This window comes from Dysidea avara, chromosome 1, assembly GCF_963678975.1.
Source record: "Dysidea avara chromosome 1, odDysAvar1.4, whole genome shotgun sequence".
Classification (NCBI taxonomy): domain Eukaryota; kingdom Metazoa; phylum Porifera; class Demospongiae; order Dictyoceratida; family Dysideidae; genus Dysidea; species Dysidea avara.
The window spans coordinates 15,323,773-15,350,647 of NC_089272.1; the positions used below are offsets into that span (position 1 = coordinate 15,323,773).

Consider the following 26,875-nt stretch of genomic DNA (forward strand, 5'->3'; position numbering starts at 1 on the left):
AGAAACATTCTCAGTACTTATCTGCCCCTGATTTAAGGAAAAACTGCTGCTTTTTCCTTAGTTTATACCATATCCATTGAGTCCAAATAGAGATCTTTGTGTGTTTAACATGCTGGCTTGCTTGACTCTTGTTTCTTTACTTTTTTCAGCTATCTCTATTCTCATAATTTTTAAATATTATATATTGTTTACCAACACAATACCTTTTTCATAGTTCCTATTCCAAATGTAAATGTGAGTGTCACTGAACCTCAGATAGTTGGTCAGTCACCAACACTAGAGTGTAGTGTGACTACTGTGAGAAGTATCACAAGTAGAGTGGATATTGTGTGGAGTATCGATGGTGTACAAGTGGAGATGATTGAGGGAGCTAACATAACCATATTGAGTGAAACTTATGCTATGTATGAAGCTGTTTACCACATACCACTACTGACCACAACTGATGATGGTAGAGTGTACCAGTGTAAAGCAGTGGTCAACACTAGTCCACCAGTTATGGGTACTGATGATGTCATTTTGGATGTTATAGGTAATTCTGAGTGAATGTACGTATTAAAATAAAACCATAAACTTTACAGTTCCTACTCCTATAATAACACCATCTGGTCCTATACAAGGAGCTATGGTAGGTAGTCCTCAAGATATCCAGTGTACAGTGAGTACAGTTAGTGGAGTGGAGTTGAGTTCAGTAATGATAAGTTGGATGGGACTTGGAGGAGACACTATTACAAATGATAGTAGAGTGACCATCAGCCCAACCAGTGTTAGTGGTAACAATTACACTAGTAGTCTCCAGTTTATGTCCCTGATGGAGGGAGATGAGGGTACATATGAGTGTAATGTGATGATACTGGACACTAATACTTCAGAATATGTTCAATTACAAAATTTTACTGGTGAGTGTACATACTTGTGTTGATCGCATTAAAGTTTATGCATAACTACGTAGCTTCTAATAAGTCAATCTAATAAACTGCTAGAACTACAATTCTTTTATGTAAGATTTGCACATAAATTATTATAACACACAATGCTCCATACTAAGAGCTACAGCATGTTTACAAATCAGTTGCAAACCCCATGGGTTTATTACTCCACTTAATAAGGTACAAATCTGTATTCACACTGTCTATTCATATTATTAATGACAACGTCAAAAAAAAATACCTATGGGGCAACTTCATGAATTTCTGACAGTAAAATTAATAGTAATGTCAGACCATTTTTAATATTTGCTGGCATGTTTTGAATATTTCATTTCACATTGCATGTTTGCAAGGAGCCATTTTTCACAAGGGAAAATCCCGTATAAACCCTTTTCATACATTTTGAGGCATAACATGACAATAGAATAGTATATTGAAACTCTGTTCATTATTTTAATAGAAATGCATTGAAATACTACTGCTGCATTTAATTCAGTAGATATACAGTGTAGGAAATCTTTCTAATGCTTCTGTGTTTAACTTTCACTCGCTAACCTCACTAGTATCCATATGTCCTATCCAGGCTTCAGTATACAGTTATCCTCTAATGAACCTGCACTTTTCAAACCCCAAGTTTGGTGTACACGTAACTGGGTATGGCCTGCACTAATTCTCTAAACTAGTCTACCCCTTCTATACTATAGACTTTTGAGGTGGGGAGGGCAAACATCTTTGGGTGAAGTCCTAATGTGAAACTTCCCCAGATGGACCAGGCCCAGTCATGCTATGCTAAGGGCATTACCATACCCTGGGGGTGAGTCAAACTTTTAGTACGTGACTGCATATGTTCTAGACAACTTGTGCATGTAGTGCTCAATAAAGGAGTGTTGCTTCCTCCTGTTAACTGTGTTTAGTTGAATTAAACTTTCATTTGAAAGCATACACGTGGTTTCAGTATAGTTATCCTCTTATGTTCCTGCACTTGTCAAACCCTAAGTTTGGCGTGCACATGACTGGGCATGGCCTGCTCTAATTCTCTGAACTAGTCTACCCCATCTAAACTAGACTTTTCCCATCTAAACTAGACTTTTGAGAGCATAATTGGGTGAAGTCCTAATATGAAGCTTCCCCAGATGGGCCAGGCCCAAGATGAACCTCCCCCCCCCCCCCCCCCCCCCCAGAAAAAAGTGTGTACTACTAGGCTCACCATCCCATTCTTATGTAACTACCTCAGAACTTTTACAATGCACATATGCACACAATCTAAACACATTTGCATACATACACTATGGCCCAGTTATTTTGCTCCAGCTAATTTTAAGGCTACTGTCACCAGTTACTCCAGTGGTGTTGTCACATATAACTGATATGCTATGCACTGCTATCGTCCCATTGTTTTAATTAGTGAGTCATGAATTGCTTGCGCACTTGCTATTATATTTCATTGAGAGGCCCAGGAGATGGCCCATTATTCCGTTTCAGTGATGAGCATACTTTTACAAGGGAGTGTTTTGTTGACCAGGTGAGAAAAGTATTACAAGAGATTGGCATCAATGAAAACGCACATTATTCAGGCCATAGAATCTAAATTGGTGCAGCAATAATCCAGTACTACTGCCATTGGACACTGGAGGCCTCCTGTACAGCCAATGGTTATCTGGGCATCCTTATCGAAATGGTCCATTTTTGACTGCTTGATGTCAACTGTGATGAATGGAGGCTGTTTTAGATTGTCTACTGTAATATCCTGGTACGACGGATATTGTGGGGGATCAAAACTACTACCGGAGGAAACTACTTTTCTCCCACCCAGAGGAAGCCATAGAAACATAAACACATGGCTACCCACAGCATGATAGCATCCCTAGTTGTGTCTCTTCCTTTCCATTGTTGAAGTAAAAGCTGCAGCATTTTTGGGGTGACAGGAAGCCTCTTCTTTGTCAGCTTACTCTTTGTTCATACCCCTGATTACTAATTACAGTTGTGGCATGTCACCCATCTTTTGGGTTTCCTGAGATCTGCATGTGATTTATAGCAGATCAGTGAAATTTAGCAGTTTAGTGTCGTAGGCCCTCCTGTTTCAGATACGCCACAAAATAACACAAGTGTTTCTCAGTTTCTGGAAGTGGTGTCACATTGTATTTAGTGCAGAAATTTAGGAAATGATTCGTGGCTTCTGTTTAAACCTTGTGTATTGACTGTCCTGTTTGGTACAGGCTGTATACAATGTGGTGATGTCTAATTTGGATGCTTGTTCATGTAGGTGTTCCTGAGGGATTCTGCCTTGATCATGGTGTTTGAGGACTGTGCAAATTGGTAGAATACATTACGTGATAGTGAATCCCCACAAGGATTATCTTTCCCAGGGAAGTTTACTGCCTCTATGAGATACTTATAATGTTCAGTTATAAAGAGTAGGGACTCCAGCAGCTACATTAACAGGGCTTCATTACTATAACCTCTCCACCACTGCCATGTTGTCACAGTGACAGGCTACTTGTTTTTCTGACCATTGTTTTCCCCATACCATGCTTGCAAAAGTATTGGTAGTAGTTCTTTGGGAGAGATCTGCCATAATTAGCAGCATAATCCGTGACATTACATAATAACATTTGCTACGTACAACAGTCACAAAGTCAAGGGTTAATCTGTGTTTGGATGGTGAAATGATTTCTGACCAGTAGAAACAATGTACTGGCTCCAGTCTTAGGAATAATTTTACACTTAACAAAATGAATGCTTTTCATTGTGAATTTGAGTTTTATTTATAAGGTAACACATGCAGCCAACTAGCTAGTGCAAGGCATGGCAAAACAGTTTAGCTAAGCATCAGTCATTAAATTTTGAATTATATAGCATGTATAAGTATAATGTCTTAAATGATATTATCATTATGATTATTGGAAGGAAGTGCAATGTTGATGGGAGCTCTGATGATGAATAAAGCCAGTTTGAGATAATTAAAAGCTACTGTTGAGTCAGATAGCTGGTTCATACCTGGGCAATGAAAAAGTAATGTCTCTCCAGGACTACAGTGAGACTGAGGTTAATATCAAGGGAAATCTGTCAAAAAGATTGAGATACTCTAAAAGAGCAGCTAAACACTCCAATGAAACAGTCATTGCAGAGAGTGAGATCCTTGAAATGTTTATTCCTGGGATGCTAGTGTGTTCATGGCATGGTGCTGTATTTAAGTTATAGTGAACAATCGCTGTCCTATAAATACCAATTGCTACAACTTATTTTTAACTAGAAACAATGTAATATTATTACTATAGCTTCAGGGGCTAGATAAGCCTCCAAACCCCTGCTCTAATATGCATAATAACTCTAAAACACATCACCTTTTCAAACTATTTCTATTATTGGTATGTCGCAGTTGATGTAACACTTCTTTGCTCACATTAGTAATTATCATCGGACAGTTCTGCACAAAGGAAAAGCACACAGAATATATATATATAAAAAAAATACAAGCATAATAAGCAAATCTATAGACTCCATCCCACACATTTCCTAATGGGAAAACTCTATACAAAAATCTCTTATACTACTAGATGTTTTGGGCCACAAAGTGACAATAGAATAATTATATTGAAACTCTGTTATCAATCTGGTATTCTTGAAAGAAACGTTGAAATACTACTGTTGTGTTAAATTCATTAGAAATAGGAAATCTATACATGCACAAGCTAATAACAATGATATAGCCATCGTGTACATTACTAATGCAGCACACTATAAAATACATAATACTTCTGAGCATGTTGTATGCTTAGATGTGTATTGGTACCTTATAAATTAACCAATTATACGTTTTGTGTAGTTCCTATTCCACATGTAAATGTGAGTGTAACTGAACCTCAGATAGTTGGTCAGTCACTAACACTGGAGTGTAGTGTGACTACTGTGAGAGGTATCACCAGTAGAGTGGATATTGTGTGGAATATTGATGGTGTGCAAGTGGAGATGATTGAGGGAGCTAACATAACCATATTGAGTGAAACTTATGCTATGTATGAAGTTTATTACCACGTGCCATTACTGAGCACAACTGATGATGGTAGAGTGTACCAGTGTAAAGCAGTGGTCAACACTAGTCCACCAGTTATGGGTACTGATGATGTGATATTAGATGTTATAGGTAAATCAGAGTAAATTATACATATCAAAATAAAATTATAAATCATAAACTTTACAGTTCCTACTCCTATAATAATATCATCTGGTCCTATACAAGAAGCTACGGTAGGTAGTCCACAAGTAGTACACTGTACAGTGAGTACAGTTAGTGGAATAGAGCCACATTTAGTATTGATCAGCTGGATAGAACCAGGAGGAGACACTATTACAAATGATAGTAGAGTGACCATCAGTCCAACCAGTGGTAGTGGTAACAATTACACTAGTAGTCTCCAGTTTATGTCCCTGATGGAGGGAGATGAGGGTACATATGAGTGTAATGTGATGATACTGGACACTAATACTTCAGAATATGTTCAATTACAAAATTTTACTGGTGAGTGTACACAATTGTGTCAATCACATTTATGCATAACTAGCTAGTAATAAGTTTGCACATAAACTTGTTATAACACAATATTACGTATTAGGAACTACAGTCTTTTGGAATCATGTTAACAAATCAGTTGCAAACCTCATGGGTTCATTGCCCCCCAAATAAGATACAAATTTGTATTCAGTCATACTCTTAACAAAATTATATCAGTGATTTTGCAACCATCCAATACCTGATATAATTTGACCAGTGCCTTCCAAGGTTATTAGTGTGGTCTAGTGATTTGTATAAACCACAGCCTAATTTTGTTATCCATATTTGTATGGGGGAGAGTGTCTAACTGCCAGTATGGCCTGTATAAACACACTGCTGCAATTTCACTTTTGATAGCTTGATTCTACTGTTGACAAAGAACTGTTGATTGGGGTGATGATTGGCATTGATAAGGTCAAGCCTTTCTTCTAAAAGAAGCCTAAGGTGTTACTTGCAGCTGTGCCTTGGTATAGGTAATCGGCTTTACTGTCACAATTTTAAATATAAAAAAGATTGCATAAAAGTTATAATGAGTAAATACATATCTGCAATTCCATAGGCAGAAATTTCCTACATATTTCAAGGGGGCTCTGGAAACCCCACTGAAATTTAAACTTGGCTACGTACGTAGCTCGCAGCAGAAATACCGAAACTATCAATATCAGGCAGTATAAAGGTACAGAAACAGATGGTAACAGTTCAGTATGACTATCAGGAAACTTACATTTATCAAAAACAATTGATAAATGGTTGCATGGCTTGTTTTATGGAACCAAGTGTGGTAATTCACACTTGGTTCCATAAAACAAGTATTTCGCCCAACCACACTGGCTGTACTTGGCCACACGACACACTTGATATATGCTACTTTCATAATTTTGTAGTACTCTAATAGAACACAATTTTTTGAGAACCTTGATACAATTTCCACTAATGGATCTACGAGTTATCATTCTAGTGTACTAAACCAGAACTTTCATTATAAGGTAGAAATTAAATGAGTTGAAAAAGTGACAGCAGTGGCAGAGTAGTAAAAGGCATATAGATGTGGAAGTCCCTGGTTCAAAACCTGGAGAAATTTTTCTGTTGTTTTTTGTGCACTTTTTTATCTCTTATGCAGTGAAGGTTCTATTAGAGCATCTCAATTGCGCTTTTATCACATCTTTGGTTTTGTTTTATATCTCTTGTTAGCTAATACTCTCAGTACTTTCAAACCACAAAAAGTTTGCACTACAATAGTAACTTCATGTACAGACTGATTTTAAAGTTATTCCATTAAGCGGATTACCATGTAGGCGTGACAACAAATCACTTTTGCAATTTTCAAAATCATGCATACTTCCATTGTTATTAGTTTGATCAGTATGAAAATTGGGCTGTACATGTGCTGTATTATGCTCTTACTGCCCTCCAAATTCGAAGTCAATCGACTAAAGCATGAGCAAGTTATAGTGAGTGGAGTGAAAAGAAGAAAAATAAGTGGAAGATGATGTGAATATAAGATGAACTTTGAAAGCGCATATCTCAGTGATGGATACGCGGATTCAGCTCAAATTTGAAACAGGAGATGTCCTACCCTGTAGACATTTCCACAGCAAAACTGGTTAATTTCCGTTCAGGCACTATTGAGCTATGAATACATAAAAACACCATTTTCTTGGTCCCTGTAAAACACACGCTTGTCTGTTGCACGTCCACACTAGCTGTACTTGGCCATACAACACGTTATCTGTGTCTTGATTTGAGCCATTTTTATGTTCATAATGTGTCAGCAGCTGGGAAGTCCTCTACATCTATGAATTACTAACACATATAGAGTGAAACACCATGATGTGTATGTAATGTACAGCATAACTATTTACACATTAATATTATTTTGAGGTGATTGATTTAGTACAATTATTAAATTTGTTGCGCCATTGAAAAGCAATTCTTTTAACTGTTTTCATTTTCCTTAGTTCCTAATCCAGATAATGTGACTGTGACTGCTGATGATACTCAGATAGTTGGACAATCACTAATACTGGAGTGTAGTGGAATTGGGGTGAGAGGTGTTACTAGCAGAGTAGATATTGTGTGGAGCAGTAATGGTGTGGTACTAAACAACATCACAGGAGTCAGTGGAATACTCTCTCAAGATAATCTACCAGTGTACACAGCTACACATGTCTTACAACTGAACACTGATGATGAAGACAGAACATACCAGTGTGAGATAATAATTAACTCTGATCTTCCAGCCATGTCTTCTGATGACATCACACTAAATGTCACTGGTAATTATATGAACATTTTAACATAATTATTACAATTTTTCTTATAGTTCCTTTCCTCTCAAGTATCATAGTCCCATTCGGTCCATTACAAGGAGATCTGGTGGGTACAAATCAAGAGATACACTGTACAGCTAGTACAGTTAGTGGAGTTCTGCTAAATGCAGTCAGGGTCACTTGGACAGGACCTGGAGGAGAAGTTATAACAAATAATAGTAGAGTGACCATAAATCCTACTATGGTTGATGGTAACAATTTCATTAGTACTCTTGACTTTGCTTACCTAATGGAGGATGATAATGGCACATACACCTGTAACGTTATGATACTTGAAGCTGGTGCATCAGATTTCATTGAAATTAATAGGCTTTCAGGTATGTAAGTTTATATTGTAAGTTAATTGACACTCACCTTGTTGATATTGTACTTCCCAATATCTTGAGATACTGTATACACACGTACCACCCTTACAAATTGATTGGTAGGTGTACAGGACTTCTCACATGCCTGGATTATACCAATTTTGGTAATGTTCAGACAAGTCAATTTTGTCAATTCTTTAGCTAGCCAAAGTCTTTTAATCTTGACAAATGGATTCCTTAATTGTTAAGGCAAATGTTACAGTAGAGTAAACTGTCAAAAGTTGTTACAAAAACATTAATACAAATATTTTGTTGATAAGCAAAGTTGTCTGCAAGATTGTCAATGTATGTCAACTTGCCTAAAACAATTTACAACTGTGACTATATAACTGCTTCTCCCACCAGGCTTTGATGGCACACCCTTTTTTTGGATAGATAAGTTTAAGAATTACCAAAATTTGAAAGTTATAGAATGAACAAGAAATCAATCACCAGAATTAGCAAATTAATAGGAATGCTGTGATTATGCCGACATAATTTTGGAAATAATGTGGAAATCAGGAATTATTCTAGAACTTTAAGATGATTATAAAGCTTTAACAGTAGGAAAATCTGCAGATTACACACTTCCATCAAAAAGATCAAGATACTCTAATAGAGCAGTCAGAAATCCTAATAGAACAGTCAAATATTACTACTTATTAAAGCAGTCATATAGAAACGAAATACTCTGACATAGCAACCAGATAAATGAATAGAAAACTATATGAAACTGAAATATCAATGTAAGTGCTCGAATACAGCTGTGCCTACTGTGGAATGTAGTGTAAGGCATCTAAACAATATTTGTGAAATTTATTCCATCGAAACTGTGGGTTGAACTGTTTTGATACTTCATTATGCCACTGAATCTTACCTTTTTTTTGGTATAACATGCATCTGATAATTGAATCATTCATTTCCAATAATTGAGCCCATCTGATTAGTGGTTGCTTATACTATAATTCTCCTTATTGTAAGGAACAAACTCTATAATAGCTTCCCTAGATCCCCGAATTAAAAAGCTGAAATCAAAAGTATTGAACATGCAATACTGATAGCATTTATGTAATGGCAATAACTGACAGAAACAACACTTATCTAACTTGTCTTTTACTCAGAACAGTTTCAAGTAAACGTTGTCCATGATAAGCACCTTTTAAAAATAATTACCATTATATTTAGCTTTGGCTTTATCATGTAGCTACTTTGGAAACATTCCTTACTGTTTGCCTGTTAATAGATAAACTTAAAAGATAAATTTTTTAAGAGGCAAACTGTATTGTGGAGATACTCTTTGGCAGCATAGATGATATTATCTATATTGACAGTGTCCAGTTATTATACAGTACGGTAGTACTATTTATTAGGGATCATGAAGAACTGGAATTTTCCAGCCAAAAAATATCATCCACAAATCATTACAGTTTGATAGCATTGATTAGGCACAGCCAAGGCCAAAAATGTCCTCAGACCAACCCAAAACCCTTTCAAAAAGTTTCTATGAAATTTCAAAAAAAAATTTAACAGAATTATGTTGACATCTATTTTGTATATAGTTCCTACTGATTACATCATAAATGTAAACACTCCCAACACTCAGATAGTGGGACAGTCATTAGTGATGGGATGTAATTTTACTACTGTAAGAGGTATCACTAGTAGAGTGGATGTAGTATGGAGTAGTGATGGCTCTGAGCTTATGAGAATTGGAGGAGTTAATGTCAGTTTATCACTGGTCACCTCAGATGTGTATGTAGCAACTTATGCCATTCCACAACTGAGCACAACTGATGATGGTAGAGTGTACCAGTGTGAGGTAGTGATCAACACTAGTCCACCAGTTATGGCAACTACTAGAGCCACTCTGGATGTTACAGGTAATTAGGGTGTAATGTCTTTGAGGCTTATCTACAGTGAATTATCGTTATTGCAGTTCCAACTCCTGCTCTACGTATAACACCATCTGGACCTATTCAAGGAGCTGTAGTGGGTGGTCATCAAGACTTCCAGTGTATAGCTAGCACAGTTAGTGGAGTGGACATAAGCTCTGTAGCATTTAGATGGATGTTAATTGGTGGAGGACCCGTCACAAACAATAGCAGAGTGTCCATTAGCCCAACTACGAGTAATGGCAGTAATTTTACAAGCACTCTTCAATTTGAATACATAACAGAAGAGGATGATGGCATATATGTGTGTACTGTAATGATATTAGAAACTGACGTGTCAGAGTTTGTAGAAATTGAAGATTTTCATGGTGAGTCAGATACACACACATGCACATACGTACATGTATAACAAGGGTAGGCAAGAGGTATACCCTAGTTTATGCATCTGTAGTGTTGTCTTTAAATACTCTAATAGAACAGTCAGTTATTCTAACATAATAGTCAGACAACTAGGTGAAGTTGTTTTCACAAGTGACTAATTTTTCAATATTTGTTTGTGGAAGCTGGTGGATACATTGAAATCCTGCCTTAAAGATATACTATGCTAGGATCTTGAATACCTCACATTTTATTGTATTCTTTTCTGTTGTACAAGCAGATCAAAGAAAAGCCACACTTTATCTTCTGTTTGTATTCAAACATTATTGGTCCAAATAATTGTTATACGGGCACAATGTGGAGTGTATGAAATTTACAAACCCAAAGGTCCAGGCTGTAGCGCATGAGTGAAGTGAGGGCACTACTAAGGGCCTGAGGGTTTATAAATTCATAGACTCCACATTGTGTCCATATAGTTGCTTTAGTCTCCATTTCACATTACACTCAGATTACTTACCTCATCCATGCCTGTTTCTGCTGTAGGCTCAGCAAAAACAGCTAGTTTTCTTGCGATAATACTAGCACCATGGTAACTGTGCATCCTCACATAACAAAATAATCGCGCTTGTTAAATCACTGCACGTGAACAATGCATAGTGATTGGATAAACCTAGATTTTGAGCATATGTTACTGTATTGTGTCTGAAGGCATGGAGTATATTAGAAAACAAGGTGGAGTATACAGTATGTGATTTACTACCCACCCAAAACAGCCTACAGTAAATAGAGTCTAATTTTACATACATTAGGTTAAATTTTTGTATTGTTTTTTTTTGTGACTGATTTAGTAGTCAATAATGATCGCTATTTTTTCAGTTACAAACGTCATGGCTTAATACACTATTTACTCCACACAGACATAACCTCTATATCTACACTACACACTACATCACAAAACTCACATCCAGTAAATTTTGATGACCATATTATATACACAGTTTTATATTAAGAGCTTCATTAAGAGCTTTCATGCAGTTAAAGTTTATACACTCAGTGACTTCAGTGTTCCTTGCATCAGAATGCTAATTGTTTAGGCATATCCCTTACATATGTATATGCAAAAATAATACTTATGAACATACTAATTTATTGTGTTTATAGTTTCTACTCCAACTGTAAATGTTGCTGCTCCCAACACTCAGATAGTTGGTCAGTCACTAACACTGGAGTGTAGTTTAACTGCTGTAAGAGGTATCACCAGTAGAGTGGACATTATATGGCATAACAGTGACAGAACTGTAGAAACAATTGCAGGAGTTAATGCAAGCTCATTAAATAGTAATTTTACAGTGTATTCGGCTTCTTATACCATTCCACTACTGAGTACAACTGATGATGGTAGAGCATACCAGTGTGAAGTAGTGATCAATACTAGTCCACCAGTTATAGCTACAAAGAGCATTGTACTGGATGTTGCAGGTAAAAGTTTGATTGTGGCTACAGTATGCTGTGATCAAGGAACATGGTGGTGAGTCGTGTGGCCCAAGAAGCCAGCACGCCACACCAGAGCATTATTGAAATGAAGAACAGTAGTTCAATATTCATGCATGCATACATAGCTCTGTGTTGCCTTTACAAAATGAGACTATTTTTACATCAAAAGCCCTCTGCCTTCAATATTGCACATACCAAATTTCAGCATAATATTTGTCCCAGGTATGCCTTCAAAAATTGGCTACAATTTTTTTCTTTCTTCCTTATTTTTCCTTTTTGCACACTCACAAAAGTTGCTGTTAAATGAAAGAAGGACTGTTACTTAAATGTTCTAACTGAATCTGATATCCTCCTCACTATGACTTACAAATATTTAAGCCTGAAAATGTTCAGTGTAGAGCTATCCAATAGGTGTGTTCTGACTACAAATGGTATAACTACCTTCTCCTGGCCAACACTCAAGAACAAAGAGATTTACATTGTTTTACAATGCTATTTACCCCAATACAGTTATTCAGTTACTACAGACTACTGCAATAAATCCACCAGAAATTTTTATTACCTACAGTATGATTTACTACATATTTAGCTGTGGCATCAAAATAGTTATTTCCTCAGCACAATATAATTTGTCAAAGACTGTTACCTCCACAATCAGTTTTCCTCCAATACATGTTTAAGTAATAGACTTTATAAATGTTGATTGTAAATTGTACTGTAGCTATGTAGCTATTTGCATATTTTTGTGACTTTTTGCTACCTGCATGAGTCTCTCCAGTTGATGTGGTTTAATCATAAGTAAAAGTTTACCTACACTGTACTGCAATGATGATACTGTTATATTAGCATGATATTATAACTCTATAGCTCCTACTCCTACAGTCAGTATAACACCATCTGGTCCTATACAAGGAGCTATGGTAGGTAGTCCTCAAGATATCCAGTGTATAGTGAGTACAGTTAGTGGAGTGAAGTTGAGTTCAGTAATGATAAGTTGGATGGAACCTGGAGGAGACACTATTACAAATGATAGTAGAGTGACCATCAGCCCAACTAGTGGTAGTGGCAATGACTTTATCAGCATCCTTCAGTTTGCTTACTTAGAAGAAGGAGAGGAAGGCACATACTCTTGTGGGGTGAGGATTCTTGAAACTAATGCGTCACAGTTGGTTGAATTGGGTAATATTATTGGTAAGTGTGTGGATTTTGTGTTTGATTATGTACAGTCTTATCTATGTTTAATTGAACTATCTAACTGTGAATATAATATGTATTTCGTTACATTGCATTTGTAAAATGGGGTATTATATTAAAACTGTTTTGTTCTTACTTGTATTGAGTATTCTGACAAAAATTCCTGATGAGAATTCAGTGTTAGTAATAATCTGCATCTGTTTGATAGCACGTTAGCTAAAATAACTCCCACAATTTCTTGTTAGCCTATATAATAATCGTTTCAGCTTCTTTGTGTAATTTTCTTGTTTAGCCAATTACTCATTGATTAGTAGTGATGAAATATCCTGTAGCTTAACATGATGAATTCTTTACCTAATTCTATTGTAAGCGTGCCAAGTTCACTTGTCAAGGTGATGAATTTTATTACAAAAAGTGGTGAATTCATACTACAAAAGTTAGCAGGGGGTAGCTAGGAAGGGGTTGGATTTGAAGTGAAATATAATTGAGGGATGGTTTGGTTCTTCCCCTGGACCATGTTTGAATGAAAATGATGCATACACCTATACACAAAATGTGCCCTTAGGCAGGAACACAAAAAAATTGCTGTTTGTGCATCCAACTAGCTAAAACTGCCGTTTATGCAGTTTATAGAAACTATAAACCTATTGTAATACTAACTAATCTTCACTTCCAGACAACATACTGATGGCCGTCTTCAACTTCCTAGCACACGGAAGCCCTTGATTCCTTTAGTCAGCATTCTACTGAGTAGCTATAAACAATATTCTTGGGGGTACTGATGAAACCCGGAATGGAACGGAATTAATCAGGGCGCGCACCAAGTTAAAAGGATTGTGTACTGTTTCCAACTGTCACACAATAACTAGAATTGTGCTAGAATTAGTTCGTTTCTGTTTATAGGCATGCCAGTAATTGTTCGCTTGAAAGTTCTATTAAATGCCCGCCATGTGACAAGTTGTGTGTAAATAAAATCCATCCAGTATGAGTTTAGTTTAATCCTGATGTAGAAATACTTCCTTACCATTCTAAATGGTAAACTACTGTAGTATTTTCATGTTGTAGCTGTATTCAAGCCTTTTTAGTACAAGTGTCACTGGTTTCTGAAGCGACTATAATTCTATCATTATTGGCAGCGATTTACGAGAGTTAGTAAACTGCAGTATGTTATTTAACAGTGCATACAAAAAATAGTTTAGCAGCTTAGCTAAATGATCGTTGTTCAGCCTAGATGATTGTACAACACATTCTTGCAGTGGGCATTAAATAGAACCTTTGAGCAAATGACTTCTAGCCACAATTATAGTTATTGTGTGAAAGTTGGAAACAGTGCACAATCTGTTTAAAACGATTTTTAAAATTTGGCGCATACCCTGATTGATTCCGTTCTGTTCCATTCCGGCTTTCATCAGTACCCCTTCAGTCCTCCTGTTGATGGTCAGTAACTGCTGAATTAGCTTGTACTCCGATATATTCAACACATCACGTATCCACAACATGTGACAAATAAAGAAAACATTCATCATGTAATGTACTGTACATCAAACATTCACAGTTTGTGCTAACCTGAGACATACTCAAGTTTATCGCAGCTACCTTGTAACAAGTCTCAACAAACAATCCCTCTAGTCTCACCACCCACCCTTTGCAAAAGGTAAGAGTCTAGTTAAATACAGATACTAACTGAATCATTTCTAATGCTGAATTTTGGTGGTAGCTAGCCAATTAATGTGTGCCACTGCCAATGACATTCACACATAAATTACCTTGGCAATGCAATGCTTTTGTTCAAATTAAAGGGCAATCATCTGACGTAGCCAGTAGATACATACACTGTCTAATTGAATCTCTTTGATATGATATGGTATCTGTATTTCATCAGACCCATACTTTTTGTGAAGTGGCAGGAGGTGCAAGATTACAGTCCTTCACTATTTCCACTATGCATCACGTGTGCAATTGATCATGTGCTATTCTTGTTTATAAATGTTTCACCATTAATGTGATATGATCCTTAAGAATAGTGCAGAGCTGCACCAGTGTTCAAGTAGCTACCAGAAAGCTCCAAGGCTGTAAGTTTGGTGTAACTTTAAATTTCTGCCTTTAAAAGGGGACTTCACCCAAACCATCTGAACCCTTGCATCAATAGCAAAGATAACAATGATACACCAAACTCCAGTTCCCTCTCACAGTTTCCAATGTGTTATGATATTGGAAACCATCTGAACCCTTGCTATTGATGCAAGGCTACGCCCTTGCATCAATAGCAAAGATAACAAATTCAATAACAAAAACCAGTTTTTGTTCATAAATTACTGCATGATGTTTTTCAATGCACTAAATTACATATACACTTGTTTATTTACAGTTCCTAGGCCTGATAATGTATCAGTGACAGTGCGTGATACTCAAATAGTTGGTCAGTCACTAATACTGGAGTGTGGTGTGATTACTGTGAGAGGAATTATGAGTAGTGTGGACTTTGTATGGAGAATTTACAATGGCCCTGAACTTATGAGGATTGAAGGAGTCAACAGCTCTTTTGCATCAGATGACTCAAATGGTTATTTGGCTACTTACACTATTCCACAACTGAGCACAACTGATGATGGTAGAGTGTACCAGTGTGAGGTAGTTATCAACTCTAGTCCACCAGTTATGGCTACCGGTAGTGTCACACTGGATGTTACAGTTCCTACTCCTACAGTCAGTATAACACCATCTAGTCCTATACAAGGAGCTATGGTAGGTAGTCCTCAAGATATCCAGTGTACAGTGAGTACAGTTAGTGGAGTGGAGTTGAGTTCAGTAATGATAAGTTGGATGGGAACTGGAGGAGACACTATTACAAATGATAGTAGAGTGACCATCCACCCAACCAGTGGTAGTGGTAACAATTACACTAGTAGTCTCCAGTTTATGTATCTGATGGAGGGAGATGAGGGTACATATGAGTGTAATGTTATGATATTGGAAACCAGTGGATCAGATATTGTACAAATGAACAATCTCACAGGTGAGATTCTTTTTCTCTTCTATATGGCTTTATGTATTTTATTATTTTTATATTTTGTGGTCTACAGTGGCTAACATGCATCAAATTCATCAATATTAATAACAAGTAGAAGAAAATTTTGAAGTTGGATTAGGGATCAAAGAATTACAAAGTGGTGAAACAAGGGAATAGTAAAAAAACCAGTGAGCAAGAGAGCAGTTGCCTATACCTACAGAACCCCAATTCAGGTTATAAACGTACCATAACTGAATAGGGATTAAATGTCCATTAGTATAATTGTGACGTGATCTTACCTTTTTGACACATTAGTCAATTTTCTGTTTTATAGCTTAAATAAGGTACTAGACACTCATCTATCTTATGTTAAAATTTTAGCTTAATATAGAGGACTTGCACATGTGAAGCAACGGTTGCTAGGCAGACATGTTTTGGGACAACTTTCTATGGCACATATTGGGTCAGAATGAAGGTAACGAGATTTATTCACTAAGCGCTGGGTATAATGGCACTGGGAAGCGGGGCTGGTTTCAAAATAGAAGATCTCATCATTGGCTTTGTGAAATAGGTGGCTAATTAAATTTCAATACATTACTCACCAATTCTAACTTCTTTGCATTTTTCAACAAGCTGGGTGGTATTTACAACACAACTCAACACTGATTCGCTTCATTACAGCCTGTACCAAATCCTGAGAAAGCACTTTTCAGCCACAACACTGTTCCAAAACACGGCCGACAGCTACAGTTGCTTAGCAATTATGATGATTTACATCATGCTGCAAGTCCTCTATCTTTAAGCATTCCAGAGACATGGCTGATTTACTGTCCTATACATTACAAACTAACTTTATAGAGTGATGCATTGAGTCATTGATATCTGTGACTGATTAAGGGTGACAAATGGTGACAAATCACTTTGTTTACAAATAATTCCATTTCTACCACTTAAAGTACTTCAAAAAAGATTTCTGATAGTTTAATAAAGTATTCTTGGTTTGGTACTTTTCTGCAATTAAATGGCATGTATCATTGTCTAAGACTTAGTTTTAGCCATTACAGCACCTGAACAATCACCAAATTTGTACAGTAAGTTAATTGCTGTCCCACACATGTGAAATTACTACATGGTCTGATGTAATCATCCATATCTCCTAGGAAAAAAGTTTTGGGTGTGAAACTTCACAGCAAGAAAGTTTAATAGTTGCTTTATCCAAATGTGCAAAAAATTAATTTTAGAAAAATTGTTGAAATCTTCTGATCATTTGAGTTTTCCCAAAAATATTGCATGTGCCCAAAAGGTAGGTTTTCCAATATCCAGTCATTATCTATGTTTAACTGGATAACAAGTGCCATATTACATGTATTGAGCTTGTTTCTACTAATAAACACCATGTCACAAGCAGCTGTGAAGGTACAACAATGAGCTGCAGCCTAACAGAGTTAAACTTCGAACACAGGTTCCTCAGAATTTAGAAATCCTTATGCCCTCTGTAATAGTACCCTCGCAATAATGCAGGTTTTATATCATGTGTGCAAAACTTAATAGTAGCATACCGTATGTATGTATACAGCAATAGCAATATTATAAAGACCGTTTCAGTGGATCACTTGCATGATTGTTAATTTAAAATTATGTTCAAGATATAGTACTTTAGTACTATAGTACTTCACTGTTACCTCTGTTCTTGTAGTGCCTACACCAGAAAATGTAACTGTGACAGCTCCTGATGTACTGACTGTTGGTCAGTCACTAACACTGGAGTGTAGTGTGACTACTGTGAGAGGTATCACCAGTAGAGTGGATATTGTGTGGAGTAGTGATGGTGTAGTAGTTGGAACAACAGAAGGAGTTAGTCCTAGTGCTACCATTGGAGATTATATGGAATACTCAAATGTTTATATCATTTCACAAATAAATGAAACTGTAGATGATGGTGTAGTGTACCAATGTGAAATAATTATCAATTCTCTTTCATTGGTGATGGTCTCAGAAAATGTCATACTCAATCCAGTCGGTGAGTAAAATATGCTGCACTCAGATTTATAGTGCTGTGACACTACTGTATATGGCGAAAGGATTCTGTGGGTACACATGGCCATAAAAAGAGACTACTGCTAATACTGAAGCTCTCCCATAGGATACGTTACCATATACATACGTATTTTTTATTACAAATCAGTAGTGAATCTAGAAATTTTCACAGGGTTTTAGGTTTATGCAAAGAAATACTTCTAGGATTTGCTTAGGGGGGTATAACTTGAGTAGAAGTCACTCAACAAGTGTGCAAAATACACTCACCATGCAATGCAAGCTCTTATCTGGGGGCATGCACTCCATAGAACATTTTCAAAAAATTAGCTTTCTGAGATTGTATTTGGGAACAATTTTGATTGAATGAGCATTATTAATCACTGTGAAAGAAAATAAGGCATTGTTTAGGTTCAGTCCCTTGAACTAATAGTTCAATATGAAAGCTGATATTAGTATAGGGAATCACATCAATATTGTAGTGTATATATTAGGGCTAAAACAAATATTCTAAATGAAAGAGAACGAATGCTTTTAGTTAAGAACGAATAAATGAATATTCTATATTTAGTGTAATACTGAAATACAGTGTATATGTGTTATTTCTTATTATTTGTATTCGTAAAACATTAAAATTTGATATCTTAAAACCTCAGTAGGCAGCTTTGAAATGAAGTAGAAGTGTCTGATGATGTAGCTATTAGAGATGTACTGATAAGGATTTTTCAATTGTATTGATATCCGATTAATCTGTACCTTAAAGAGCTGATACTATACTAACTAAATTATTTTATATTCTGTAAATCGTAAATCAGGTGTAGCTACTACATGATGTATATTCTAATGATTTGTAGCATTGGGAAAACAGAAGTGATGCAACTTTGCTATATTGCACAACTACCTATGGTTGTGTGACCTCTATTACACAACCCAGACAGTAAGGCACCACAAGTATTTTAGTACAGTCATGATCCCTTGTCCGGATTACTCCGTGTTTTGATTAGTTATAAAGATGGCTGTTATACACAGACCATCAGTATAGCTTTCCTGTGGTGCAGTTTTTTATTCTTAAAGTGTAACAGCTACAGCTACTGTTCTGGGTAAGTTAACACTATTAACAATACTTACACGTGTGCTCGTATGGCTTCTCGTAACTTAGCGTTTTATGGAATAGTATATAGAGGCTTTCTATTTGTTTGTAGTGAGCAAAAAGGCTTTTCATAGCTGGTACTCATATTTGTCATGCAAACTAATTGGTTCATAGAGCATTAGTGTGTCCATTTGGAAGACATATACTCGGCAACCGATCTGATCACGTTCTCAATTACCGATCCAACTATCAGTAGCTACATCTCTCATCCACTAGTGTCTGATGTTGTTGCAGAGACTGATGAAGATTCCTCATTATAGCTACTAGTGTCCGCCATCTTTATTGTAATTTTGATGTTTCGAATTGCAATAATTGCTTCAAACGAATTCGAATCTGTCGAATCGAACACAAATTCAAATATTCGGTAGCTATATTCATTTTATCCCTAGTATATATGTGACCCAGTCTGCAAAAAGGGATTTTATAGCCTTTTCAATTGCATGTACTTGGAAACCTGCAACTTGACTTGTGAATGTGGTATCACCCTGAAATTTAGTCCCCTTATACCCTCAACACAGCACTATGGCTTGGTGTAATAAAGGCGATAGAATGAATACATGAGGAGTTATGACTAGTCAAACTTGACAATTTGGAAAGGCTATTAGACCTCTTTTCGCTTCGCAGACCGGGTCACACACATACACACACGCACACACGCACACACACACACACACACACACACACACACACAGATATATGATTTTTAAGTAAATGGTGATATTGCATGGGTTTGGGGTGTTCCCCCAGAAATTTTAATCATCACAATACCTTAAACGAATCATGCTAAAACACTTCAAATGCTACAACATCAATGTCAACTATTCTAAAAGACCTTCAATGGTTTATTTCACCAGTATGGAACATGCATAGTTAAAATCACTGATGGTGGAAAATTCCTGTTACAACTAAAAACTGATAATTCATACTTTTTTATTCTGATGTTGGAAATGCATTGTATACATCTGATCATTCTCTACCTGAATTGTGTCTCACAGAAATAATTGAACTTTTAGTCTTCTGAGATCGTAGCTATTTAGTAAAGATTTGGATAATTTTTTTGAATAAGCATTACAATTGGGTATACAATGTTGAAAGGAAGTTCATTATTCAATACCAGTCCCTGTAGCTAGAAATGACAATTCCATAATTATTTGCATGACATGCAATGGGGCATAACATATTTGTGATCAAGTCTGACTTAACCCAAAAATACGTATGTTGGCTTAATATTGTTAGCTATTAAAATTCAGGAAAGTCTCCAGAGAGTTTTACATAAGTGGTGAAACTGTTACTTAGGTATGGGTCATTCCATGTCAAATCAACAAGGAATTTAGGGTCACCTCTCGGATTTTGACGAAACTTGGTGTGTTTGTAGTACCTGTGGTGCTTATCACTCGTGCAAATTTTTAGCTTCATACATTCCATAGTTTCTGATTTATGACCACAAATATTTTGAATATTTCATGAAAATTTGGTCCATCTCTAGTTACAAAATCAACTGCAACTTTGTACTGTGTAAATATTTTTAAACGCAGTTTTCACTGATGGAAGACTGTTGATTGACCTTTCCAGTGATCCCTAAATTATGGGATATCTACTTAATTATGGTTCAAAAGTACTTCATTGAAAACTTTAATCCTTTATATTTTGAAAAATGCTACTTGAAATTTTTCAAATTCTTGTGTGAATAATGATTGGGTCATAGTCTATGTTTGATAAAATGTTTGTGGTGGGACCACAATGGGCTCAAGAGATATAATGAATTATGTTGTGGTATGTGGAGGAATTTGCAGGCTATTATTGCTGTATTGGAGTGTACACCTCCAATAACCACTCACAACAAGGCCATGCCAAGTTTGTCTTACAGAGTGAAGGTGTCTAGGTACATTGAAACCTGTATTAATGACCACCTGTATTGAAAGACCATCTATAAGCTGCAGCTAATTTATACTTTAATTGTATCTTAATGTATAGCACCAAAGCATCAATCTTTTCTAGCAAATCCAAAAATGGTCCTTATTAGACAGGTTGACTATAAATGAGATCATCATGTGTCCATAAACACATTAATGTTGTACCATCTCTTCAGTTATACCTAAATCTCGCCGTAGTGCACTTACATACATATCCCCACTCTACACTATTCAAGTTACGTACATGGCTGCATAGGTACAACAGACCTCCTCAAAAATGATATCTGGGTACCTTGATAGCCTCATGATCTCACTTTATAATTGTACGTACATTTTGGACCCAAGACAAGTCTGTGGTTTCTCAGAAATGAACACTTTATCAATGGTCCAGGTAATAGAAGAGTTACACTGTATATAGTAGATGCATTACTTGTACCAAGAGTTTTTATATTGTTAACACTTGCTTGCACCTCAATGCGTGATTTATAGTACTGTAATTACTAAAATTAATGGTTTTTCAAAGCATTTTGTGTTCACGTTTTTGAAGATCAGTACAGGTAAATGTTAAATATCTGGTCAACATGTTTACTTCCTACGTGAGTATGTGTATGAATTTATGACTTGATCTTCAAAGTGGTCGTGAATGTAAAGTAATGTAGTAATTAATTTCACACATTGAGGTACAATTAATGCATGTACGTATATGGTAAAACCCCTCCATTGTTAGGACCATAATAAAGTGCTCATATTACAGAAGCTACAGAAGTATCTTGGTCCAAATGTATGTGCACCGCTAGAGTGGGAGTACAGTGTATAAACAGGTGTCCTGGTTATCAAGGTATCCAGGTATCCCTTCTGAGGAGTTCTGTTATATGTATCTATGCAGCCACATACGGAACTTAAATATGGCTAAATCCACTACAGTGGGATTCAACTTAATAAAGAAGGTACTTGTGAAGAGATGGTAAACATTTACATGATGTTTAGGGACACATGGTGGTCAGATCTATAATTTATAGTCAACCTGTCTAATAAGGACCATTTTTGGATTTGCTAGAAAGGGTTGATACTTTTGTGCTATACATTAAAGAAGTATAATTTAACTGCAGCATATAGGTAGCCTTTCAATACAGGTGGTCACTAATACAGGTTGCAATGTACCTAGACACCTTCACTCTGTAAGACAAACTTGGCATGGCCTTGTTGTGAGTGGTTATTGGAGGTGTACACTCCAATACAGCAATAATAGCCTGCAAATTCCACCGCATACCACAACATAATTCATTATATCTCTTGAGCCCATTGTGGTCCCACCGCAAAAATTTTATCAAACATAGACTATGACCCAATCATTATTCACACAAGAATTTGAAAAATTTCAAGCAGCATTTTTCAAAATATAAAGGATTAAAGGTTTCAATGAAGTACTTTTGAACCATGATTAAGTAGATATCCCATAATTTAGGGATCACTGAAAAGGTCAATCAACAGTCTTCCATCAGTGAAAATTGTGTTTAAAAATATTTACACAGAACAAAGTTGCAGTCAATTTTATAACTAGAGATGGACCAAATTTTCATGAAATATTCAAAATATTTGCGGTCATAAATCAGAAACTATGGAATGTATGGAGCTAAAAATTTGCACGAGTGATAAGCACCACAGGTACTACAAACACACCAAGTTTCGTCAAAATCCGAGAGGTGACCCTAAATTCCTTGTTGATTTGACATGGAATGACCCGTATGTATCATGTTCAGAGAGTATGTTATTAAACTTCACTTTACAACAGTACATACTTTGCTGCTAGTCTACAAGCTAACAGAGATCATCCACTCTCTCTGTAAATGGTACATGCACTGTTTTTAGATGCCATTTTGGTGGAAACCATTGCAACCTCTCCTGTATCTGCCTCTGCAAATGTAATGTAACATGAGGTTCCAATACTTACTTCCTGTTTCGTAAGTTTCTAAAACCTATACACTGCATGTACTGTACACATTGACCCTGTTAATACATAGTATCTTTATTTAGAAATTAGTCACCTTGCACTGTAATTACTGTTACTAAATTGTTTAAGATATATAATCCAAAAGTTTCATGTTCAGCTTTCATTAAATGTGACCGGGCCTGTGATAATAGGGCATGTGGGCACATGATTTTTGCCTACTTTTTCACACTTTCATCACTCATACCGTTTTGTACCATTATGCTATGGTATTGCAATTTTCAACTCGTAGTAAGCATTTAATTGGCATCGTGATGTAAGTTACAGAATGCAAAAATGCTATTCCATTACTGAGATATGACCTGTAGAGTGATGGGGTGTAGTTTGTGCCCACATGCCCTGTTTTCGCAGGCCCGGTCACAAATACTGAGAAAAAATTACACAAGTTATTATGACTTCATGCCACTCTCAATAGCCCTACATGATTTACTAGAATATAAGTCATTATGGTTGTTATTGGTAAAATTCATCCCTAAGTATTACAGTACTACACAATAATTTCTAATTAATAAAATTGGGTATACTTAATAGTGAATATATATGCACATTTTTCGTATTGCATAGTTCCAACCCCCACTGTCAGTGTCACTGCTCCCAACACTCAGATAGTTGGTCAGTCACTAACACTGGAGTGTAGTGTGACTACTGTGAGAGGTATCACCAGTAGAGTGGATATTGTGTGGAGTAGTGATGGTGTAGAAATAATAAGAAGAGAAAGAGTCCTTAGTACAACAACAAACAGTTCAGCATTGTACGCAGACTATTATACTATATCACAATTGGGAACAGCTGATGATGATAGGGTATACCAGTGTGAGGTGGTTATTAATAGAAGTTCACAAATATCAACTACCAACAGTGTAACCTTGGATGTAACTGGTATGTTAGTACAGTAAATTCTTTTTTGATACAGTAAAAGCCCAGCATTTGTATTTATAGGAGTGCATACAGTGGTGAATTTCAATATAGCATGAGTGAGTGATGAATTTGGACTATCTTGTGTGAATGGGTGGGTTGGTCAGGTTTTTCATCTCTTGAAGGTTTTTGTACATATTTGTAGTCTTTTTTTTATTTTGTGGAAATGTTTTTACCAAAATCACTTAAGCAAGACGAGTTTGTACCCAACACACTTTTATCTGTAGTAGATTACAATATTGGATGGAGGAAAGTAACACATCCACTGGGATCATGTACATAGTACAATAGTAACTCAAACTAATCAACACTTTTGAAGTTGATGGTTTCTGTAGGATCAAAATTTGTACTGGGAAAGGTCAATAAATATTAGATATGGGATGTAAACAATTCCTTCACCGCCACATTTGTAGAGGCTCCAATCTACTGTTTCTAAACTACTATAACTTACACACCATACCATATAATCCTATAAAACTATATATCAATTTACTCGCTACAGAACAAGGAATTCGATTATGAAGTTGTTGTTTACACTAGAGCAACCACAAATCCATTATATAACTTTAAAGTACGAAAATCAATCTAAGCGAAACCAAACGTGAAATTTCACTACTTTACAGGCTAGCATTGTTTATAATAACACAATAAACATCACTAACCAGTTTACAGTTGAAGCGATTATCTCTAAGTCTGGTTTTCCAACATTTGAGCAAGTACGCATGCGCATAAAAACACAAGGTCGCTGTTTCAAGGCGTACAAAAGTAGCAACACACCACTCCAACCTACATAATCCCTCTCCTTACTGTTTCTCTTTATCAGTAGTGCCATTATCACGTCGAAGAATCATCTACAATGCTTGGTACCAATGTTCCAAAAGTACACGATTGCATCATCTAACCGCGCAATAGTGCACGAGAGACCGGTTATCCCTGTTCTTAATCACTTAAGGACGTGCTCACTACAGGATAAGCGCAGGGACTACTAAAATGCTTGACTGAAGTTAGAGCGTTTAGAATGTGATGCTATGGGCGTTTATAATCGGAAACCGCCATATGCGGTGAGAGGGTTAATGGTTAGTTCAAAACAAAATCATGATAGTTGGTCTCTGTACTATTGTGGTAGATGTACTTTTGTTTAACAGCTTTATTTCATTAACCTGTTTAACAGCTTAATTTCATTACACTATAAACCTGTAAATGATGCTAAAGGGGAAGTCTTGAGAACCTATGAAGTAGTGTTGGGCGGTATGGTATTTTTGATTCCGGTATTCGATATTGAGAAAATACCCTGGTATCCGGTATTTCACGGTATCCTGGCAGTCAACTAATAACACTTTTAATCAACTTGGTATTGCTCTATTTGTAATAATACAGTCAAGCGTTAATCTGTAATTACTATCCAAAGTTGGGTATATACCACAAGTAAAAGTTACTCATGACTAACAGGTTATAAATGCATTTTACTAACATCTATACAGTTGATACAAGTAGGCTGGCAGTAGGTTGTAACCTGAAACCTCACAGTTTACTGTTAACCTGGCCTTGTGGTCACATCCAAACCATTAACACATTACTTAATTAAACGCCAAGACCTGATGTCTGGCTTCCCTTATAGCACAATGCAATATTACCGGTATATTTGAAAGTCAATACGTACCTTTCAAACGGTATGATGAAAATATGGTATTTTCGGTATGCCACCCAACACTACTATGAAGATTGTGTTATTATATCTTTTTACTATGTGTATTGTGGTGTTGTGGAGGTGTTTGTCATTTAAGCACTATCATGATTCATATTAATATGTGACCGAATTTGCGAAAAGGGGTCTTCCACACACATCCAATTCTATAAACGTGGAGGACCATAACTTAGTGTTTAAGAAAGATGCAAGTCTGAACTTTTCTCCATCCATTAACCTATGTTGGTGCTCACCTATGACCAAATTTCAAATCAATAACTGTTTCCAATCTCAAGTTATGAATTGTCAAAGTTCGTAATTTGGATGTGTGTAGAAGACCACTTTTCACAAATCCGGTCACATATTGTGATACAGTAGACCCTCGGTTATCCGAACCCCTTTGTTCTCAGGCAATGATAAAAGTGTTCGGATAAGTGAATAGTTCGGATAATTGAAGCCCATACATTTATATACAGAGCTCCATTGAAATACTCTAATAGAACGCACACCTATACTCAAAATACTCTAATAGAACAGTCATTTTCAATTCCGGATAATCGAGGTTCCGGATAAACGGGGGCCGGATAACCGAGGGTCTACTGTATTATTATTGTTTAAAATAATTGCATCCACCCCAATAATTGATACAGTTGTTGCTATGAATTATTCAGGATTACTTTCCATTTGTAGTCCCAAATCCTGTAATCTCCTTTGCTGATATACAAGGAGCTATGGTAGGCAGCCCTCAAGATATCCAGTGTACAGTGAGCACAGTTAGTGGAGTAGAACAACACTTAGTAATCATAAGTTGGATGGGACCTGAAGGAGACACTATTACAAATGATAGTAGAGTGACCATCAGCCCAACCATTTCAGTTAATAATGATTACATCAGTACTCTTGTGTTTACCTACCTGATGGAGAGAGATGAGGGTATATACACCTGTAGTGTGATGATACTAGAAACAGATGGATCAAATACAACTGTCTTGATTCCTGCTGGTATGTGGTTATAAAAGCATACAATCTACATTGTTTAAACTATTAC

At 36.3% G+C, this 26,875-nt stretch overlaps 2 protein-coding genes across 2 annotated transcripts in view; one reads left to right on the top strand and one right to left on the bottom strand.

Moving 5' to 3' along the window:
* Positions 1–26,875, bottom strand: part of LOC136257520 (uncharacterized) — a 258,968-nt gene that overhangs the window by 121,119 nt on the left and 110,974 nt on the right. The window lies entirely within an intron of this gene.
* Positions 1–26,875, top strand: part of LOC136260986 (uncharacterized) — a 148,533-nt gene that overhangs the window by 111,885 nt on the left and 9,773 nt on the right. The window contains exons 30-43 of the mRNA XM_066054978.1: positions 215–532; positions 582–899; positions 4,756–5,073; positions 5,131–5,448; positions 7,440–7,757; positions 7,805–8,128; positions 9,715–10,035; positions 10,092–10,415; positions 11,587–11,904; positions 12,787–13,110; positions 15,482–16,129; positions 17,820–18,143; positions 23,793–24,107; positions 26,518–26,829. Of these exons, the coding sequence (XP_065911050.1) occupies positions 215–532; positions 582–899; positions 4,756–5,073; positions 5,131–5,448; positions 7,440–7,757; positions 7,805–8,128; positions 9,715–10,035; positions 10,092–10,415; positions 11,587–11,904; positions 12,787–13,110; positions 15,482–16,129; positions 17,820–18,143; positions 23,793–24,107; positions 26,518–26,829 (4,800 nt within the window). The remainder of the gene's footprint in view (positions 1–214; positions 533–581; positions 900–4,755; positions 5,074–5,130; positions 5,449–7,439; positions 7,758–7,804; positions 8,129–9,714; positions 10,036–10,091; positions 10,416–11,586; positions 11,905–12,786; positions 13,111–15,481; positions 16,130–17,819; positions 18,144–23,792; positions 24,108–26,517; positions 26,830–26,875) is intronic.